Source organism: Pongo abelii, chromosome 12 (genome assembly GCF_028885655.2).
Source record: "Pongo abelii isolate AG06213 chromosome 12, NHGRI_mPonAbe1-v2.0_pri, whole genome shotgun sequence".
NCBI lineage: Eukaryota > Metazoa > Chordata > Mammalia > Primates > Hominidae > Pongo > Pongo abelii.
In genome coordinates, this window is record NC_071997.2 from 41025309 (window position 1) to 41047136 (window position 21828).

General features: G+C 40.4%; 1 protein-coding gene across 2 annotated transcripts in view; it reads left to right on the forward strand.

Annotated features, from left to right (window-relative positions):
- ACOXL (acyl-CoA oxidase like) overlaps window positions 1–21828 on the forward strand; it is a 390431-nt gene that overhangs the window by 354463 nt on the left and 14140 nt on the right. For both annotated transcript variants that reach the window (XM_024242376.3, XM_054547921.2), the window contains one exon: window positions 10446–10547. In XM_024242376.3, coding sequence (XP_024098144.2) covers window positions 10446–10547 — 102 coding nt within the window. The remainder of the gene's footprint in view (window positions 1–10445; window positions 10548–21828) is intronic.

Here is a 21828-nt window from a genome sequence, read left to right on the forward strand (position 1 = left end):
CTACTATCCAGAATCTACAAAGAGCTTAAACAAATTTACAAGAAAAAAAAACAAACAACCCCATCAAAAATTGGGTGAATGATATGAATAGACACTTCTCAAAAGAAGACATTTATGTGACCAACAAACATATGAAAAAAAGCTCATCATCACTGGTCATTAGAAAAATGCAAATCAAAACCACAATGAGATACCATCTCATGCCAGTTAGAATGGCAATCATTAAAAAGTCAGGAAACAACAGATGCTGGAAAGAATGTGGAGAAATAGGAACCCTTTTACACTGTTGGTGGGAGTGTAAATTAGTTCAACCATTGTGGAAGACACTGTGGCGATTTCTGGTTCTAGATTCCAAGGATCTAGAACCAGAAATACCATTTGACCCAGCAATCCCATTACTGGTATATACCCAAAGGATTATAAATCATGCTACTATAAAGACACATGCACACATATGTTTATTGCAGCACTGTTCACAATAGCAAAAACTTGGAACCAACCCAAATGCCCACCAATGATAGACTGGATAAAGAAAATGTGGCACATATACACCGTGGAATACTATGCAGCCATAAAAAAGGATGAGTTCATGAGCTTTTCAGGGACATGGATGAAGCTAGAAACTATCATTCTCACCAAACTAACACAAGAACAGAAAACCAAACACCACATGCTCTCACTCATAAGTGGGAGTTGAACAATGAGAACACATGGACACAGGGAGGGGAAGATCACACACTGGGGCCTGTCAGGGGGTTGGGGTTAGGGGAGGGATAGCATTAGGAGAAATACCTAATGTAGATGATGGGTTGATGGGTTCAGCAAACCACCATAGCACGTGTATAGCTATGTAACAAACCTGCACATTCTGCACATGTATCCCAGAACTTAAATTATAATAATTAAAAAAAAGAATTGATTCCAACCCTTACTCTATCATTTAACTTTCTTTGAGCCTCTGTTTCTTCATGTGTAAAAAGGGGGCTGTGTCAGGGGTCCCCAAGACTATCCTCAGGTTCAGGGATTTGCTAGAATGTCTCATAGGATGCAAATAAGCTGTTATATTCATAGTTATAGTTTATTACAGCAAAAAATACAGATTAAAATCAGCAAAGGGAAAAGGTACAGGGGGTAAAGTCCAGGAGAGATCAGCGAACTTCCAATTGTCCACTCCCAGTGGAGTCTATAGACAGCATTTAATTCTCCCAACCATGATGTGTGATAACATGTGCAAGGTGGTGGCAACCATATCACCCAAACCTTGGAGTCCAGGGTTTTTTTTTTTTTTTGAATAGTCACATAAGTATGTAGCATTCATATGACTGACCTCAGCTCCTCAGACCATATCGCACAACTACCCCAGAGGTAAAAGTGATGCACCATGGCCCAAAGGTCCAGGCATACAAACACACTCATACCAGGCAAGATACTGCAAGAGCGCAAAAGTCTCTCTCCCAAGAGCCAGGAAAGGGCCAGTCCTGAAAACTTTGGGTATGTGCAAGATTTGAGCAGCCCAGACCTGTTAGCTCTTTCCTGCACAGGTCTACAACTTTTAGCTTTCGGAATTATTATGAGGACTAAATGAGGTGGATATAAAATACCTTGTAGTGACTGACCCATAGTAGGTGTTTGATAAATATTAGGTATTAGACTCTATAGACAGAGACCTCAAAGGGGCACATGGACTTGTGAGGAATAAAAACAGAAACGTCATTCTGACAATACTTCCAGAAAAAAAAATGTGATTTGAGGCCAGGAGTGGTGGCTCATACCTGCAATCCTAGCACTTTGGGAGGCCAAGGGGGAAGGATCACTTGAGCCCAGGAGTTCAAGACCAGCCTGGGCAAGATGGTAAGACCCCATCTCTCCAAAAAAATAAAAACGGTTATGATTTGAGACATACTTATAGAAACCAGGGTAGGAGTAGAGGGACTGTCTTATGGACACAGATCTAAGGAATACACACACACACACACACACACACACACACACACACACACACAATGAGAAGTGGAAGGATTGTGGGGGAGACATTTGTCCAAATATAAACACAAAGCATTTAATAAATGTCAGTAGGGCCAAACTCCAGCATAACATGAGGCTTGACAAATAATCTTATAAAAACTTAAAAGGCCATTTTTAGCTATATTCAAGATGTGAAGAGATGGACTCTTGGTTTAGGCAAGAAAAATTTGGTATTAATATGTGGCAAAAAGAAAGCAAAGCTACTTATCTCCTATTATGTTCCCATCTTCTCTCTGAAGCAACATTGTTCTCAATTGGAAAGGACTTATGATTGACAGAGATTTCAAACTAAGGAGGACAAAAGAAATCCCAGAAAATTATAAATGAGCAAATGTCCACCTTTACAAAGACAGCTAACAACACAATGACAGGATCAAATCCACACATATCAATACTAACCTTAAATGTAAATGGGCTAAATGACCCAATTAAAAGGCACAGAGTGGCCAGCTTGATAAAGAGCAAGACCCAATAGTATGCTGTCTTCAAGAAACCCATCTCACATGCAATGACACCCATAGGCTCAAAATGAAGGGATGGTGAAAAATCTACCAAGCAAATGGAAAACAGGAAAAAAAAAAAAAAAAAAGCAGAGGTGGCAATCCTAATTTCAGACAAAACAGACTTTAAACCAACAAAAATTTTAAAAGACAAAGAAGGACATTACACAATGGTAAATGATTCAATTCAACAAGAAGATGTAACTACCCTAAATGTATATGCACACAATACAGGAACACCCAGATTCATAAAGTAGATTCTTAGAGACCTATGAAGAGACTTACATTCCCACACAATAATAGTAGGAAACTTCAGCACCTCAATGACAGTATCGGATAGATCATTGAGGCAGAAAATTAACAAAAGTATTCAGGACCTGAACTCAACACTGGATCAAATGGACCTGATAGACATCCACACAACTCCCCACCCAAATACAACAGAAGATACATTCATCTCATGGCTACATGGCACATACTCTAAAATTGACCATACAGTCAGACATAAAACAACACTCAGCAAATTCAAAAACACTGAAATCATACCAACCATGCTCTTGGACCACAGAGCAATAAAAGTAGAAATCAAGACTAAGAAAATTTCTCAAAACCATATAATTACATGGAAATTAAACAACCTGCTCTGAATGACTTCTGAGTAAACAATGAAATTAGGGCAGAAATCAAGAGGTTCTTTGAAACTAATGAGAACAAAGATACAATATAGCAGAATCTCTGGGACACAGGTAAGGTAGTGTTAAGAGGGAAATGTATATCACTAAATGCCCACATCACAAAGTTGGAAAGATCTGAAATTAATTACTCAACATTACAACTAGAGGAACTAAAGAAGCAAGAGCAAACCAACCCCTAAGCTAGCAGAAGACAAGAAATAACCAAAATCAAAGCAGAACTGAAGGAGATTGAGACATTAAAAAAATACAAAAGATCAACAAATCCAAAAGTTGGTTCTTTGAAAAAATTAATAAGATAGCTAGACTAATAAAGAAGAAAAGAGAGAAAGTCCAAATAAACACAATTAGAAATGACAAAGGGGATGTTACCACCAACTCCACAGAAATACAAATAACCATCAGAGACTACTATGAATACCTGTATATACACAAACCAGGAAATCTAGAAGAAAGGGATAAGTTCCTGGACACACACATCCTCCCAAGGCTGAACTAGGAAGAAACTGAATCTGTCAACAGACCAGTAATGAGCTCCAAAATTGAATCAGTAATAAATAGCCTACCAACCAAGAATAGCCCAGGACCAGATGGATTCACAGTTGAATTCTACCAGATACACAAAGAAGACCCAGTATCATTACTACTGAAACTATTTCAAAACATTGAGAAGGGACACCTCCCCAACTCATTCTGTGAGGCTGGCATCATCCTGATACCAAAGCCTGGCTGAGACACACACACAAGAAAAGAAAACTTTAGGGCAATATCCTTGATGAACATAGATGCAAAAACACTCAACAAAATCTTAGCAAATCAAATCCAGCAGCATGTAAAAAGCTAATCCACCATGATCAAGTAGTTTTTATCCTTGGGATGCTAGGTTGGTTCAACACACACAAGTTAATAAATGTGATTCATCACATAAACAGAACTAAAGACAAAAACCATATGATTATCTCAGTAGATGCAGATGAAATTTGATAGATAGATGTGAATGGGATTGCATTCCTGACTTGGCTGTCAGCTTGGATATTGTTGATGTATAGAGGGTTGGTTGTTGGTTTATTGAGGGTTTTTAACATGAAGGAATGTTGCATTTTATTGAACATCTTAGATAAAAGGCACTGAAGGAATGTACTTGAACATAATAAGAGTCATCTATGAAAAACCCACAGTCAAAATCATACTAAATGGGCAAAAGCTGGAAGCATTCCCCTTGAAAACCAGCACAAGACAAGGATCCCCTCTCTCACTACCCCTGCTTAACATAGTAAGTCCTGGCCAGAGCAATGAGGCAAGATAAATAAATAAAGGGTATCCAACTAGGAAGGGAGGAAGTCAAACTATTCCTGTGTGCAGACGACATGATTCTATGTCTAGAAAAACCCTATGGTCTCTACCCAAAAGCTCCTTGAGCTAATAAACAACTTCAGCAAATTTCAGGATACAAAATCAACATATAAAAATCAGTAGCATTCCGATACACCAACAAAATCCAAGTTCAGAGCCAAATCAGGAATGCAATCCCATTCACAATGGACACAAAAAGAAGAAAATACCTAGAAATACAAATAACCAGAAATGTAAAAGATCTCTACAATGAAAATTATAAAACACTGCTCAAAGAAATCAGAGATGACACAAACAAATGGAAAAACATTCCATGCTCTTGGATAGGAAGAATCAATATTGATAAAATGGCCATCCTGACCAAAACAATTTACAGATTTAATGCTATTCCTGTCAAACTATCAATGACTTTCTTCACAGAAATAGAAAAAGCTGTTTTAAAATTCATGTAGAACCAAAAAAGAGTCCAAATAGCCAAGGCAATCCTAAGCAAGAGGAACAAAGCTGGAGGCATCATATTACTCAACTTCAAACTATATTACAGATACAGTAACCAAAATAGCATGGTACTGGTACAAAAACAGACACATGCAACAATGGTGCAGAATAGAGAGCCCAGAAATAATGCTGCACACCTACAATGCAGCACACCATCTGATCTTTGACAAAACTAACAAAAACAAGCAATGAGGAGGGGACTCCCTATTCAATAAATGGTGCTGGGATAACTGACTAGCCATATGCTAAAGACTGAAACTGGACCCCTTCCTTACACCATATACAAAAATCAATTCAAGATGGATTAAAGACTTAAATGTAAAACCTAAACCTATGATAACCTGGGAAATACCATTTCAGACATAGGAACTGGCAAAGATTTCATGACAAAGATGCCAAAAGCAATTAAAACAGAAGCAAAAATTAACAAATGGGATCTAATTAAACTAAAGAGCTTCTGCTCAGCAAAAGAAACTATCAACAGAGTGAACAACCAACCTACAGAATGGGAGAAAATATTTGCAAACTATACATCTGACAAAGGTCTAATATCCAGCATCTGTAAGGAACTTAAATTTATAAGACAAAAAGAAACAACCCCATTGAAGAGTAGGCAAAGAACATGAACAGACACTTCAAAAGAAGACATACATGTGGCCAAAAAGCATATGAAAAAATGCTCAATATCACTAATCATTAGAGAAATGCAAATAAAAACCACAATAAGATACCATCTCACACCAGTCAAAGTGGCTCTTATTAAAAAGTCAAAAAATAACAGATGCTGGCAAGGTTGCAGAGAAAAAGGGAATGCCTATATACTGCTGGTGGGAGTGTAAATTAGTTCAACCATTGCTGAAAGCAGTGTGGCAATTCCTCAAAGAACTAAAAGCAGAATTACCATTCAACCCAGCAATCCCACTACTGGGCATATACCCAAAGGAATATAAATCATTCTACCATAAGGAAACATGCATGCCTGTGTTCACTGCAGCACCATTCACAATAGCAAAGACATGCAATCAACCTAACTGCCCATTAATGGTAGGCTTCGTACAGAAAATGTGGTGTATATACTATGCAGCCATGACAAAAAAATGAGATAATGTCCTTTGCAGGAACATGGATAGAACTGGAGCCCATTATCCTTAACAAGCCAGCACAGGAACAGAAAACCAAGTACTGCTTGTTCTCACTTTTAAGTGGGAGCTAAATAATGAGAACACACGGACACACAAAGGGGAACAACAGACACTGGGGCCAACCTTAGGGTGCAGGGTGGGAAGAGGGAGAGGATCAGGAAAAATAACTATTGAGTACTAGGCTTGGTATGTGGGTGATGAAATAATCTGTACACCAGACTCCCATGACATCAGTTGAACTATATCCACACATATAGCCCTGAACCTAAAATAAAAGTTAAAACAAAAACAAAAAAAAAGTAGATATGGGAAACTATAGAATCTGAGATTAATATAAATCCAAGTTAAAATTCTACAAAAGACTATTCCAGATAGTTTACGTACAAATAGAAAAGGGACCATCATTAGAAGCCTGCCTAGTTAAGTAAGGATAAGTAAGGATTAATTAAGTAAGGCTTATCCTTCCTTTCTTATACTTCCTTTCTTAATCAGATTACTAGAAGAGAAAATTTGGGCCCAGGCACGGTGGCTCACGCCTGTAATCCCAGCACTTTGGGAGGCCAAGGCAGGTGTATCACAAGGTCAAGAGATCAAGACCATCCTGGCCAACATGGTGAAACCCCGTCTCTACTAAAAATACAAAAAATTAGTTGGGCATGGTGGTGCGAGCCTGTAGTCCCAGCTTGAACCAGGGAGGTGGAGGTTGTAGTGAGCCGAGATTGCCACTGCACTCCAGCCTGGCGATAGAGCGAGACTCCGTCTCAAAAAAAAAAGAGAAAATTTGGAAAAATTGATGATGTGTCTTGATTTTGGCCAACATTTTGCCAAGCTAGAGAAACAAGAGTTAGGTAATATTCCATTAAATACGTTTCCAGAGAGCTTGAATCAAGTCTCAGATAACTTGAATTCAGCTGATGTAGACCTATCAGCTGACAAGACTTTACAAACTTGTAAATGACAAAACATGTCAGGTGACTTAACCAAGAGTCATAAAGAACTCCTTGGGGAGTTCAAGGTAGGCCATATCAACAAGATGACTTTAAAATAAATTTAAAATTAAAATCATTCCCTTAGGGATGTATATATGTATGTATGGGTTAGTTGAAAATAGTTTATGGGGGAAAGGCTTAGTTAGGAATGTCAGATGATCAAATGCTTGATATAAACCAAATGTGCATGGTATTCTTTCTCTCATTTATTCAAAAACATTATATACCAACTATAAAAGCACATTCTGCCTTGCTTTGCATGTAAAAGTATAGAATCCAAACCTAGGGAAGTAATGGTGCTGCAGACGCCATAGTGATGAGACAACACTGGATATTGCGTTTAGTTTTATAAGACACCTTGGAGAAGAGAATTAACCATCCAGACTAGGCCACCAGTTTCAAGGTGGCCCAAGAGTTGAAACCAAGTGTTAAGAGGAGATTGACAATCTGTCGAGGCTGATCATCTTGAAGGGTGGAAGACTAAGTGGAGATGTGAAAAATGTCTTTAAATTTTTTAAAGGCTATTGTCTGGAAGCTTTCATAGACTGCTGCTTGGTTCCTTAGGTAGCAGAAGTTGTAACATCAATAGCTATGAGTTATAGGAAATTGGGTTTCAGCTAATATTATACAGTGTGTCAGCTCCTTTACCAGACCCTAGGCATATAAAGATGAGCAGGACAAGATCCCCCTTCCTCACAGTTAATCCATAAATTCATATTCCATATAGAGAAGTGGCTCCAGATACAATGACTCTTCCAGCAATGAGATTCATTAGGAAACTGGATGCCTCTTAACACACTGAGCTCCCATCTCTGGAACACAAAAGAAAAACATTTCAGGTACTGTTTGGGGGACTGAGGCTGGGCTGATGGTACCTGTGCCTAGCTGTGGTGTTCTGGTAGCTTCCAAGAACCAGCACTCCTATTTACCAGGACAAGCAAAGGGGGTAGCCCAAGGAGAGCTGTGTTCCTGGAGGAAAGCAAAAGATTAAAGCCAAAAATGTGACCCTGAGAATCAGGTACACAAAAGTCACAGACTGTCAACAGGAGAGCAATTCTCAAGTCCAAAGAAGGGAAGAGCAGACATAGCCAGCATGCATGGTGTGAGCCTGGGGAAAACCATCATTTGGGAACAGCCTGGGAATGCCGGCCAATTAGCAGCTTGTTGGGAGCTCTCTGTGATCAAGCAGGCTTTGGCTTGGATCAGATGGGACTGGACAAGATGCTGAATGACCCTCTGTCAGGGGTGTTAGAGATGTGACTTGTGATAGATGTCTTCCATTTGCCTCTGTAGCTCTGCTCACCACTCTTCTCTACCCTGTGTGGATCTAGGAAGTTGACCTACATTGCCTGCATCTGTGGAATCCTCGCCTTTTGGACCTAGTTTGGTTTAGATAACAGCTAGAGCAGTGGTTTGGAGTCTTTGAAGAGGTCCTTCACGTCCCTTGTTAGCTGAGAACAGCTAGAGATTAAAGAGGGGGGATGACAGTGGAGTTAGGATCCCCCTGCTCCCTGCTTGCCTCGCCATGGGGTCACCTTGGGATTGCTGTTTTTCTTGTCTGAGGGTCACAGCTCCTCTTAAAATGTTCCTGTTTACACAGCTTTTTCTTCCAGGATCCAGCAGCCACTCCCTGCCCTCTACCCTCTAAGCCTAGAAGGTGGTAACAGCTCCAGCTACCAGCTCCAGGGTACTGCACTATCTCTTAGGGATCTCCTACATCTTGTCCATCCTATTTAAATGCTTCTTATATTATACTAATGTGAATGTATCATCTGTTTCTTGGTTGAACCCTGGCTGATACAGGATTCTGGATTGAGTGAGAATATGGACTAGATTATTTCTAAGAACTCTTATACTTCTAGAGCTCTGGATTTCTTGTCACTGATCTTATATTTTTGTAGACCTGAGTGATGAGGATTAAATTTCCGCACCTAGAAACTCACAGCAAATATTTTTGTAGCACATAAGAAGTTCATCTAGCGACTCATGATTTGGCTTAACCACATAATTTATATGATTTATTATTTTTATAAGAGTTTATGTTTTCAGTATGAATTGCAGTTCATAGCCTCAGTTGCTCACACTATGTCTGAAGGGTCAGCTAACATCTTTATTGGTGCCATGTAAAAGACCCAAAGGGCACTTAATCTGGCCAAGCAACTACTGTCCGGACTTTGGCAATTTCATAAAAGAGCTGAAATTAACCTTAAATATCATTCATAAATAAGCTGCTCAGCCATACTGTGACACTTTCTGGGAAGACTGAATAGTTGAGGCTCCTGATAATGATGCTGTTCCAAGGATATGCCAGAACCTCAAGAAAAGAATGAGGAGACCACAGGGTCTGCATGACTGTGAACCACATGACTGTGAACCACATGACTTCTGAGTCTGATAAGCCATAGAAGGCAAATTGTCTTCTGGTGGGAAGATCATTTCTATTTGACTCAGAATAAGAGGGTATGTTTGTGGGTGAAATGATATGACTGAGGTCTGCTTTGCAGTGATACAGAGAAGCGGAATAGGTGGGAGCAGAGTAAAAACAGGATTCGCGATGAGTGGATGTGGGTGATGGAGACATGAGCCCATACTATGCTCTCTATTTTTGTGTGATTTTGGAATTATTGAATATTGAGAGTTATGTGAATAAACAGTTAAATAAAAAAGTGACTTCTTCCTACAGGGAAACTCATTTATTGTTGCTTGGTGCCCATGATGTGATGCAGAAGCTCTGTGTGTAGGTTTCAGAAACATAATAGGAAAAAACATATTGAAACAAAATGTAAATGAGGAATGCTATTTTTTGTGAAAGTTTACCCAAACCATGCTCAATGGAAAATATCAAGATATTATTATTCAGGAGGTACTTTTATAGTATCTTTCACGTGGACTTTGCTGTATGGACTTTGCTGCTAAATAACGTGGGGTAGAGGAGAACCAGGTAAGTTACATATGGAATAAGGTTGGTTGTGAGTTAAAATTTCTTGGGTTTTGGGGAAGGATATGTGGGAGTTCATTATACTATTTGTTCTACTTTTTTATATGCTTTAAATTTTTCATAGAATTCTTTTAAAAAATAAAACCTATACTGCACATCCAAAACATGGCCATTTTACATTAGGAAAGTATTAACTTTTACGATTTTATGAAATGTAATATTATGTTATTTCTCTTTCGCCTCCTTAGTTTTGTGTTTTCTAATATATTGCTATTTGTCCATTTCTTTTGTTTTCCCCCACCCCTTAGTTTTGTCTGTTGTATGGAACCAAGCTGGTGTTTCAGGAGCGGGCCTGGTATTTAGAACATAAATGCTTGACTCCCATGGCCAGCACGAGGATCAGGAATCAGGTAAGGTCCCTGGGGTACAGAAAAACACTTTGTACATCAGCCCTGGTCTCCTTGCTTTCTTAGAAAACAGTCCTGCCAATCTTCTATCAGTTTCCACTCATGGATTTTTATGCCTCTGGGACTTCACATGTATATTTTCATTACCTATCATGATCATATTACACTTAAGAGTTTAGGTGACAAGGGAATGACTCACTGTACATGAGTTTTCTAACATGAAAAGGAGAGGAAGGTGTCAAAGTGTTTTCCTTGTCTTGGCCAAAAAAAAAAAAAAAGTATTAATGATTTCTTTTCTGCTTCTTACCAAAGCCTATTAATACAATCTTTATATTAAGAAGAAAGACCCGGGGTATTTTTTTGTCAGTGGTAGCCATGGGGAATTCAATACAATAGCTACGGAGCACCTGAAAAAGAAGGTGAGGCCAGTATTCACCACTAAAATGCTACTGCAAAGAAAAAGAATGTGAAACAGCATACTCATCAGTAAAACACATTTCTGATTACATCCTTTCTGCAGGAGAGATGCTGAAACACAAACAGGTGTAAGACTCAGTCTCCACATGAAGGGAGCTCATATCCAAGGACACAAAACCAACTTTAAAAACATAAATACTGGCCAGGTGCTGTGGCTCATGCCTGTAATCCCAGCACTTTGGGAGGCTGAGGCGGGCAGATCTCCTGAGCTCAGGAGTTCGACACCATCTTGGGCAACATGGTGAAACCCCGTCTACTAAAATACAAAAAAATTAGCTGGGCGTGGTGGCACGTGGCTGTAGTCCCAGCTACTCGGGAGGCTGAGGCATGAGAATCGCTTGAGACCCGGAGTTGGAGGTTGCAGTGAGCAGAGATTGCGCCACAGTACTCCAGTTTGGGCTACAGAGTGAGACTCCATCTCAAAACAAAACAAAACAACAACAGCAGCAAAAAACAACAAAACAAAACACAAATACTCTCACAGGGGCATGGAGGTTTTCGAATGAACTTGGCCATAAGAATAAATTCAGAGTTGACAGAACAGACGTCTTAGGAATAAATGCCATTCTTATGCTAGACCTTGAAGAGTAGAAAATTAAGAGGCGGTGGCCCAATTGAGAGGGGAAAATGCAGTTGAAGCTTCAGACAGGGTTGATAAAGTGAGGAAGATCATAGAAATGGAGTACTTAGACATATTAATAAACAATAAAGACTTTACCTGTCTAATGGAACACCTGGAGAAGTCTTCAGGAACCAGACTGCAGTGGACCCTGGAGAACTTTGAAGAACCTTTTTCCTTTTCAGGAAAACGGAGGTTACAGAGAAAAGTATATGTAATGATGCTACAGTAATGTATTTCTGTATAACAAATGACTCCAAACTTATGACTTAAAACAACCACCACTTATTATTTGTCTTGGTCCATTTTTTGCTGCTGTAACAGAATACCATAGACTGGGTAATTTATAAAGAAAAGACATGCATTGCTTACAGTTCTGGAAGATGGAAAGTCCAAGGGTCAAGGGGCCCACGTCTGGCAAAAGCCTACATGTAGCACCATCCCATGGAAGGGAAGAGCAAGAGAGGGTGAAAGTGAGAGAGAAGGAAGGGAGGGGTTGAACTTATCCTTTTATTAGGAAACACTCCTGAGATAACAGCATTAATCCATTCATGAGGCACAGCCGTCATGTCCTATTCACCTTCTAAAAGTCATACCTCTCATCACTGTTGCATTGGGGATTAAGTTTTCAACACATAAACTTTGGGGGACACATTCAAGCCACAGCATCATTTCTCATGATTTTGCATTCTAGACAGAGTTCAGCTATTAACAGACAGTGCTTCTGCTCAATGTGGTGTCTGCTGGGGCTAAGGGTTCACAAAGACTTCTTCATTCTTATGGCTGGCACCTCAGCTAGGATGACACGAACAGACGGGTAATTGTCTCCTTCCATGTAGCCTAGTTTGGGCCTATTCACAGTAAGGTAGTTTCAGGGTGGTCGAATGTTTTATTTGATGGCTTCCAGGAAGGAGAAAGTAGAAGATGCCAGTCTTCATAAAGGATAGGCCCAGAACTAACAGTGCTACTTCCACTGAATTCTGTCAGTCAGAGGAAGTCACAGTGCCAGCACAGATTCACAGCTGGAGGAGAGACTTTACCGCTTGATGTGAGGAGTAGCATGTACGTGCCGGAAAGGAAAGAATTGATGGCAGCTATCTTTGAAGACTATTTCCCACAAAGAGAGTGCCCACTTTGGGAAGACGGAAGAATACTTTTTAATTAGAAAAAAAAAAAAACCTACATAAGGGAAGATTTTAAATCTGTGCCTCCAGGTATTTCAGTGACGCAGAATTATATAAACAATATACAATATATCAGAGGAATATTTAGTGAAGGAAATGAACTTTCATATAAAACATTGAAGTGCTTTTGCATTTCTTTTTCTTTTTTTTTTTTTTTTTTTGAGATGGAGTCTTGCTCTGTCACCCAGGCTGGAGTGCAGTGTCATGATCTCAGCTCAGTGCCACCTCGGCCTCCTGGGCTCAAGTGATTCCTTGCCTCAGCTTCCTGAGTAGCTGGGATTATAGGCACCCGCCACCATGCCTGACTAATTTTTGTAGTTTTAGTAGAGACAGGGTTTCGCCATGCTGTCCAGGCTGATCTCCAACTCCTGGACTCAAGTCATCTGACAGCCTTGGCCTCCCAAAGTCCTGGGATTACAGGCATGATCCACCGCACCCGGCCTGCTTTTGTATTCTTACAGTGCCACATGCTTTCCACACTTCTCACGTATTGGATCCTCTTAACAGCCTGGGAAATAAGCAGGCAGGAGCCAGCCACTTTGGAACAAGCTTTATCTGTAGGGCTATAGGACATCTCAAAGCCTTCTTTGTCACATCTCTGAGCTGCCAACCCTGAGTACTCATCCCGTTTGCTGGTGTCCCCAAAGGGGAGAGGATAGTGGAGCTGGCACAAATCCTTCCTTTCCCACTGCCACGATACTTCTTTGCAGGGATCTCAAGGCTTTAGAGAAACGATTTGCAGCCATTCTTCACAAAAAATATCTGGGACCCTTGGTCAATTGAAAGTGCTAAATGAGAGTGTGCTTGCAAAGAAGATTAGAGGAGACTGGGCTGATTGGTATTACTGACAAGGGTCCAGGTGTTTTCACATGATAGCTCTCCACATTTACTGATTCTTTCTTCAGATGCATCTAACATTCTGGTTACCCCATCCTCCCAGTTTTTAATTCCAATTGTTAGAATTTTTATTTTTAAAATTATTATTATTATTTTTGAGACAGAGTCTTGCTCTGTAGCCCAGGCTGGAGTGCAGTGGCCTGATCTTAGCTCACTTCAATCTCTGCCTCCTGGGTCCCCATTCAAGCCATTCTCCTGCCTCAGCCTCCCAAGTACCTGGGATTATAGGCACGTGCCACCACGCCCAGCTAATTTTTGTATTTTTAGTAGAGACGGGGTTTCGCCTTGTTGGCCAGGCTGGTCTTGAACTCCTGAGCTCGTGATCTGCCCCACTCAGCCTCCCAAAGTGCTGGGATTACAGGCAAAATTATTTTTTTATATCATGCATGTCACTTTTTTGTTTCCTGTTCCCCAAAGATATATTCAATATTGTATTTTATTTTTTATACATTGAAACTTAGCTATTTTATAGTCTGTAGCTAATAATTCCAATACCTTAAAATCTTTACAAGTCTATTTATTTTTGTATCTTGTTTCTTCTGTGTGTCTGGTTATCTTTTATTGTGTGTTGGTCATTTGTTTTGAGAAATAATGTGTAAGATGTACATGAAGTCCCAATCGAAGGTAATTTTCCTTTGAAAGGCCTCTGAAAACACTCTCAGTTTGACACCCACCTTAAACCAAATTCAAGGCTTGGGGTTTTCTGGAAGACTCAGATACTCAAAATAGGGGTAGCAATTTTTTTACCCTCCCCCTATAGATATAGCTCTTTGACATCCCAGCTTATCATGGTGAGGGTCTGCTGTTAAATTTCTTGCTTAGTGCTGACCCTGATTTTTTACTATTATTACCTTCTATCACCTCCCTGACCACCATAAAGCTGTCAGTGAAAATTCAGAAAAATGGCAAACACCTTCCGGGAAAATGCAATTTTCTGACTTGTTTATTTCTCTGGGTTCCCATTTTCCCATAAATTTTGGCTTTATTGTTTTGTCAGATCATTGATGCTTTGAAGATGTTTCCTGTATTTTCTTCAAATATTTTGGTTGTTTTCTGCAGAAAAGTTGGAAAAAAAAAATCTAGCCCCCTGTTCTCAGAAATAGAAAGTTGCTTCAATGTTATTCTATATGACCCCACAACAACCCGGTGAAAAATTTTCATTACTCTTACACATAGATGAGAAAACTAAGGCCCAAAGTGGCCAAGTAACTCACTCAAAGTAACACAGCTAGTAAAAACTCCTATCTCTCTGACTGCAAACATTTTCATTTATTTTATTTGGATAAAAATCACCATCAGAACAACAACCACATCCAGCAACCAGTTCTTGATTTCTAGCACCATCCTCCAATAAAAAGAACCAGGGCTCTTGGAGAAATAGCTGATTTTAGGGCTGGCCAGTGAATGCACAAGATGAGCCTGGAGCATATTCTGGTGTCAGAAAGTAAGAAAGTCCTTGAAAAACAAACAAACAAAAGCTTGTGGTGATGGCAGTATGTTCCAGGGACACAGGAAGGAGCCAACTGAAAGAGCTCCTTCCCAGTGGCCAAGGCTAGAACAATTTGAGCAACAAAAATAATGTAATATTGGGTTATAACTCCAAGTATATAGCAATTAAGCCTAAGTCCATAATGATATGAATAAATGATTAAGCAAATAAATAAATGGGGGAAAGACAAATCTTCCTTGCAGAAGAATCCCAAATAATATTTGTAGGTATTCCTCCCTCCAGGAGGTAAAGCTTAATTCCCCTTCTCTTTAGTGTGGGTTGGACTTTAGCAACTTGCTTTTATTTTAAAGAATAGATTATGGAAGAGAGAAATACTTATTTTACAATGGAGAAACCTGGTAGATCCTAACCAAGTGATTAAGGTAAATATCAAATGATTAAGGTACATATCACCAGTGATACTTCATGTTGATAGCATGTACTCTGTGGTGTGATATGATGAAAAGAACACTTCCCTCTTCCCTGAAACCCATAACCCAAATCTAAGCATGAGAAAACACATCAGACAAAACAAAATGGAGGAACGGTCTACAATTCAGTGGTGTCTAATCTTTCGGCTTTCCTGGGCCACATTGGAAGAAGAGGTGTCTTGGGCCACACATAAAATACACTAACACTAATGACAGCTGACGAGCTAAAAAAAATTAAAAATCACAAAAACATCCCATAATGTTTTTAAAAAAGTTTATGAATTTGTATTGGGCCACATTCAAAGCTATCCTGGGCCTCGTGGCCCATCAGCTGTGGATTTGCCAAGCTTGTCCATAATACCTGCCTAGTACCCATTAAAACTGAGGATGCATGAAAGACGAGAAAAGACTGAAGCCATCACAGAGCAGAAGAGACTCAGGAGACATGATAACTAAATACAATGCAGTATCATGTATTGAATCCTGGGACAGAAGAACATGAGTAGAAAAACTGGTAAAATCTGAAAAAAGTCTATAGTTTAGTTATTAGTAATGCATTAGTATTGGTTTCCTAGTTTTTACAGTGAGCCATAGTTATGGGGAAACTGGGTGAAGGGCAAATGAGAACTCTTGTTATATTTGAAACTTTTCTGTAAATTTGAAAGTATTCCAAAATAAAAAGTTTACTAAAAAAACAAAAAGTTAGCATAGGGAGATAGCAATCAGCCCAAACTGTTTCTAAATAAATAAAACTTTCCAGAACACCCAGGACTTACACTGACACTCCAGTCTGATGGAAATTAGAAATGCATATATATACTTAAAAATCATCTCATTTCATTCTCATTAAGACCGTCAAGGAAAGTAAGGCTAATGTAATCCCCATTCAACAAATGAGTAAAACTAAGAAAGAGAGACATTAAATGACTGTCAAAGATTCTAGCTGAACACAGAAACCAGAGCTCCGAATCCCAAATGGAGGTGGGTTAAGCTCCAGGCATCACCCATTTGTAGTCCTCCTTGTTCCTTTGGCACACTCTAGGGCACTAGATGCCCTGAGGAGTTCACATGCTTCTCCAAAGCAGGCAAAATCCATCCACATATTCAGAAGGCAGCGCAAGTGCCCAGTTGTTCAACCGAGGCCCCACAAGAGGAGGAGTTGGGTTGAGGTTTATTTTTAAAATTCCAATCCCCCACAGTCCTTCAAATCAGATAACTAACGCCCGTTCTTTTGTCTGGAACTTCAGTGTTGTCACAGCAGGTCCACATTGATTCTTATATCATCCTCGCAAGCACCCTTTAGTGTGAACAGCTGTTACTCCCCTGTAGACACTGGGAAACTGAGGTTGACTTGCTGCTCAGTGAGCAAATAGTAAGCTGGGGCTTCTATGGCAGGATTCGGACTCCACTCCCCTGCTGTCCTAGTGTCTCCCCAGCTGGGGAGGAGGATGAGCTGCTCCCCCTTGCTGCCCTCTCTGTGAGACCTTGGCTGGAAGGCCAGTGGTGGTGCCCCCAGGGCTCCATCCTAACAAGGTCTCTAAGTACACAAGATTCCTGTGTCCTGGCCATTAAGCATTTTTGCAGGGGTATGTAGAGAACAATTGTGTTCTTTGTTCTTGGAAAATTTAGTGTCCAGGCATTATCCTGTTTCAGTCTTCATTAACCCAGACATTTGTATTATTTTGCTTCAGATAATTATCAGCATTAGTGAGTAGCTATCAGCTGAGACTCATTTTAAGGAAGAAAGCCTTTTAAAATGACCCAACAGTTAACAATTGTATATCTCCATTAAAACTGACTTCATTTTGCTTTTTTAAAAATAAAGCAAAGATCTCAGCTTCTTAAAGTGGAGAATTTTAATGCAAATGGCTATTTGACTAATAATCTGTTACTTTATTTTACACTATGCCTTGAAGTTGACTGAAGTTACAGTAGTCTTATTTTGCTCCCTGAACTCCTGGACACAGCTGCCCTGCTCTGCCAGTGCCTGCCTGCATTGGGACGTATGGAAAAGAACAAGTACTTGTGAACATGTGGTCAGCCCATGCTGAGAAATCAATGCAGGAGGAAGCTTTTCAGTCTATGTGTGTTGAGAGAACCACAGCCCAGCTGTGGGTTGCAGATCAAAAAAGGACCCTATTCAGTGTGGTGAAAATAATACTTAGCAAAATGTTGAATCAGGTTCTATTTCCTGCCATGAGCTCAAATAATGGAATCATGCGAGTATGCAGGTGATGAAGGACCTGCAGGGACGTGAGGTGAGCTGTGTAACCCACGCACAGCAGGGAGGAAGGCCACTCCACCTCCCAGGGAACATAGTGAATTGCCTGTAAAATTAGCAGTATTGAAAAACCAAAAACTCGTTCACTAAGAGAGAAAATTAATACTGATTGTAATCATGTCCGAGAAATCTGGACACCTCCCCCGTATTTGATCATATTTACACCCATAGCTGCTACTCTCACCCAAATGTTGCCTTAATGTCCTATTTGAGTCAGGACTGTCAACTCCGAGATGCATTGTTTCTGTTGGCACCTTAGTGCACCTGAGGCTTTCTCCCATGCCTCTAAGGCTGTTTTCATTTTGGTGTCCCCTTGATTTGCTAGGTGAAGCCCAGATTCACCAGCACAAGCACAAATCCTGTTTTGCACCCTTGCTGTTAAGTGGACACAGAAGCAGTTGCATCAGCCAGCAGCCTTCGTCTGCCCTACTGAAAGGAGCCATTCGTTTTCTCCCTGAGTCAGGGAGAGCTGCTCAGGAGCCCAGCTGCAATAAGGAGGCCAAGGAGGGCCTGTTGATGACATGTGATTGAGATTCTGACTGTATCTGCTCAAGTCTAAAATGACCACTAGAGCTTGGGTTTTAGTTTCAGTTCAGTCAATCAAACCGTTGAATCATAGAGGAAGAAGAGCATTCAAGCCTGTTGATTGATGAGTCATTCAAGTAGTTCTGAGTAGACATTGCCAATGGCATCTTGCTTTATTCTCAGGAGACGTGGCTTGGAGTAAGAATGTGCAAAAGTGTGGTAGACACCAGGCCCCCAAGCCAGGATGCTGCTTGGCTCCTTTGAATGTAGAAGATGGATTACACTCATTTACTATTTTAATCTAAGCATGAAGTATAAATGCAGTCACTGCTTAGTGTCACAAAGGCTTGTGATTAAAGAATACACAAAAAAAAAATTAGGAGAGAGTTCTAAGCTGGAAAGATGGTGCTGAGATATTAGCACTTCTCAAATCTGAACTTCAAGAAAAACAGATACCCCACACCCATACCCGCCGGGCTTAGAAACAGTACATGTGCCCTGAACTTCCTACAAATGTGGTGTTGGTTGTTTTCCATGCCACATTGAATGTTTCTTTTTAATGAATACTCAGATTTCCCATCCTTCTATTTCTCATTCCCCAGACCACCTGGATCAAGAGACACGTTCAGACGCTAGAATTGAATGTAACATGAACTAAGGTTTAGGCACAGCATATTGAAAGCATTCATTGGAGTGGGGAAGAGAGATGGGGTTTCTCGGTCACTCACCTCCTACCCATAGACTTTTGCTTTTCTCTGTAATGAATTTGAGGGAAAAAAAAAACAACAAACCTCTGTTTCCCTCACCTCCACCCCATTCACCCCACCCACCCCACCCAGTAAGGCCCATCTGATTTGGCTTCAAGGCAGTGAGAACCTCTGGCTGTGTCATCCCGACTGAAGCTGGCGTGGGGTGTAAGCACAGGGACCTACTCTGCCAGGGTGGGAAGGGACAGCCCCTGGCTGTGGTCAGTGAGTTGAGGATGTTATTGAAATGACATTGAAATGGAGTGATCATACCGGAAATGCAACTGGGAGTCATATTTTTAAATCCTCTTTGATTTGAAAGCATCCCCAGAACTGGTTTTAACCTAGCTTCACATCTGTAGGACTCCTGGTTCACCGCCTCTTGGAGACAGCCGGGACCAATTAGAATGTGGGTGTCTCCTGCTCCACCTTCTCCTCCCAGTGCAAAAGACTCTAAAACAGGGAAATAGGGAAAATATGAGTATAAACAGTGTCCTGCTAAGAGACGGGAAAATCTCCCTTTTCCTTTCCCCCTTCCGTCTGCTCCTGACCTTGCATGCTCCTCAGTGGTATAGAATACATTGTTGAACCTATAAATGCAGGCCATTCAAGTCAGGTTAAGAAAATCTAAATGGGATTTGGTTTCTTCAGTTTGGCCAGTAAAAGGGACCCTGAGGTCACCCCGCTGCAATCACAGTTTCCTCATGGCAGCCACCTGGTCAACCCTCATGCTATGCCTCACAGTACAGCTTTGTGTATCTGGAGACTGAGCTGGGATCATTCTATTTTCTTCATTCAAGGGTAACCAATAAGCACAAGAGAGGGCAAATTGTTTTGCTGAGCTCCGGCCTCTGAGTTTCTCTGGCAGCTGCATTGTCCTGGTCTCCTTGGGGAGATGCTTAAAGTGCTGGGAAATTGGGTGCCCTTCTCCGTGAGTGTCTTTGGGTTCATACCCTTGGTCCAGGATGCACAGTGAGAATTTCCAACTGGTGAAACTTGTACCTAAGAATAGCCATGTTGCACAAAAAAAAAGACCTCTCAGGAGATGAGACTCATCTGAGTCCAATCAGACTCCAGTAGTGCAGTTAAGGATAGTGGATTTTATTATGATTCCAGGGAATTTAAATAAATTACTGAACTTGAAACAGAAATGACCCCTAGTATATCCATTTTTGTATAAATTAATATTCTAGCTAGAAATCAATAATTTTTATAGTGTAAAATGTGTTTGTAGTTGCTTTTCATTTTTCTGATGGTAAGTTACCTTTTCCCTTTGATTTTACAGGCGAGACATTGCTGTGGCCTGTTCCATTTCACTTCTCTTCCCTTCTCTGGGGGACTCAAAGTGTTTGGTACTTAGTAACCATTAAAAGATAGCACATAGTGGCCAAGCGCTGTGGCTCACGCCTGTAATCCCAGACCTTTGGGAGGCTGAGGAGGGCAGATCACTTGAGGCCAGGAGTTCAAGACCAGCCTGGCCAACATGGTAAAACCCCGTCTCTACTGAAGAAAACATGAAAAATTAGCCAGGCGTGGTGGCATGCGCCTATAATCCCAGCTCCTAGGGAGGCTGAGGCATGAGAATCGCTTGAACCTGGGAAATGAGGGTTGCAGTGAGCCAAGATCGTGCCACTGCATTCCAGCCTAGGAGACAGAGCTAGACTCTGTCTCAAAAAAAAAAAAAAGCATATAGGGGTGACCGCATTTTAAGACACGGAGACGGGACAGGACTTAACTTGTGAGAGCCGATGCGTCTGTGGAAGGAAATTAAAGACTCTTTGCATCTTCCTTTCCTGGACAGCTAGTCATTCACATGACAGATTGTGGCCTTGAACCACTAGGCATTGATTCCATTAACCTAATTGGCTATTGCTGAGACAACATAAGTAAAAATGTCCAGTTCAAGTGTATGACTTTTTCGGGACTTTGGGGATGCAGGTGTCCTATTAATCTGCATAATGGTTCCATGAGTGAGTTCCTTTTGTGATAATTTAGCAAGCTGCTATATACCTATTATGCTTCACCTAAAAAGCATAAAAGGAAACAGAAAAAATAATCTCCTGGTGCTTATATAAAACATTTTTGTTAAAACCTAACTTGAAAGTTATTCTGTGATTTTTTTTTTTTTAAATGAAGGTCTTTTTTGAGAGAACCATAAATTCACAATAATGCAGAGATTTCATGTCCCTTTACTTAGTTTCCCCCATTGGCAACATCTTGTACAACTATAGCTTTACAATATCACACCCAGGGTTTTGATACAATGACATTGATACCGTGAAGATATAGAGCATTTTTGTCACCACTTGTGGCTCCTATAGCCACACCCTCTTCCCTTCCTTTACCCTCTCTTTAATCCCAGGTGACTACTCAGCTGTTCTCCATGTTTGTAATTTTGTCATTTCAGGAATGTTGTATAAATGAAATCACATAATATGCAACCTTTGGAATTGGCTTTTTTCACCCAGCATAATTTTCTGAAGATTCATCCAGGTGGTCGCACATATCAATGGTCTCTTCCTTTTTATTGCTAAGTAATATTCCACACTACAGATGGACTGCAGTTTGTTGAACCACTCACACATTGAAGGATATGTGGATTGTTTTTAGCTTCTGACATTTAGGAATAGAATAA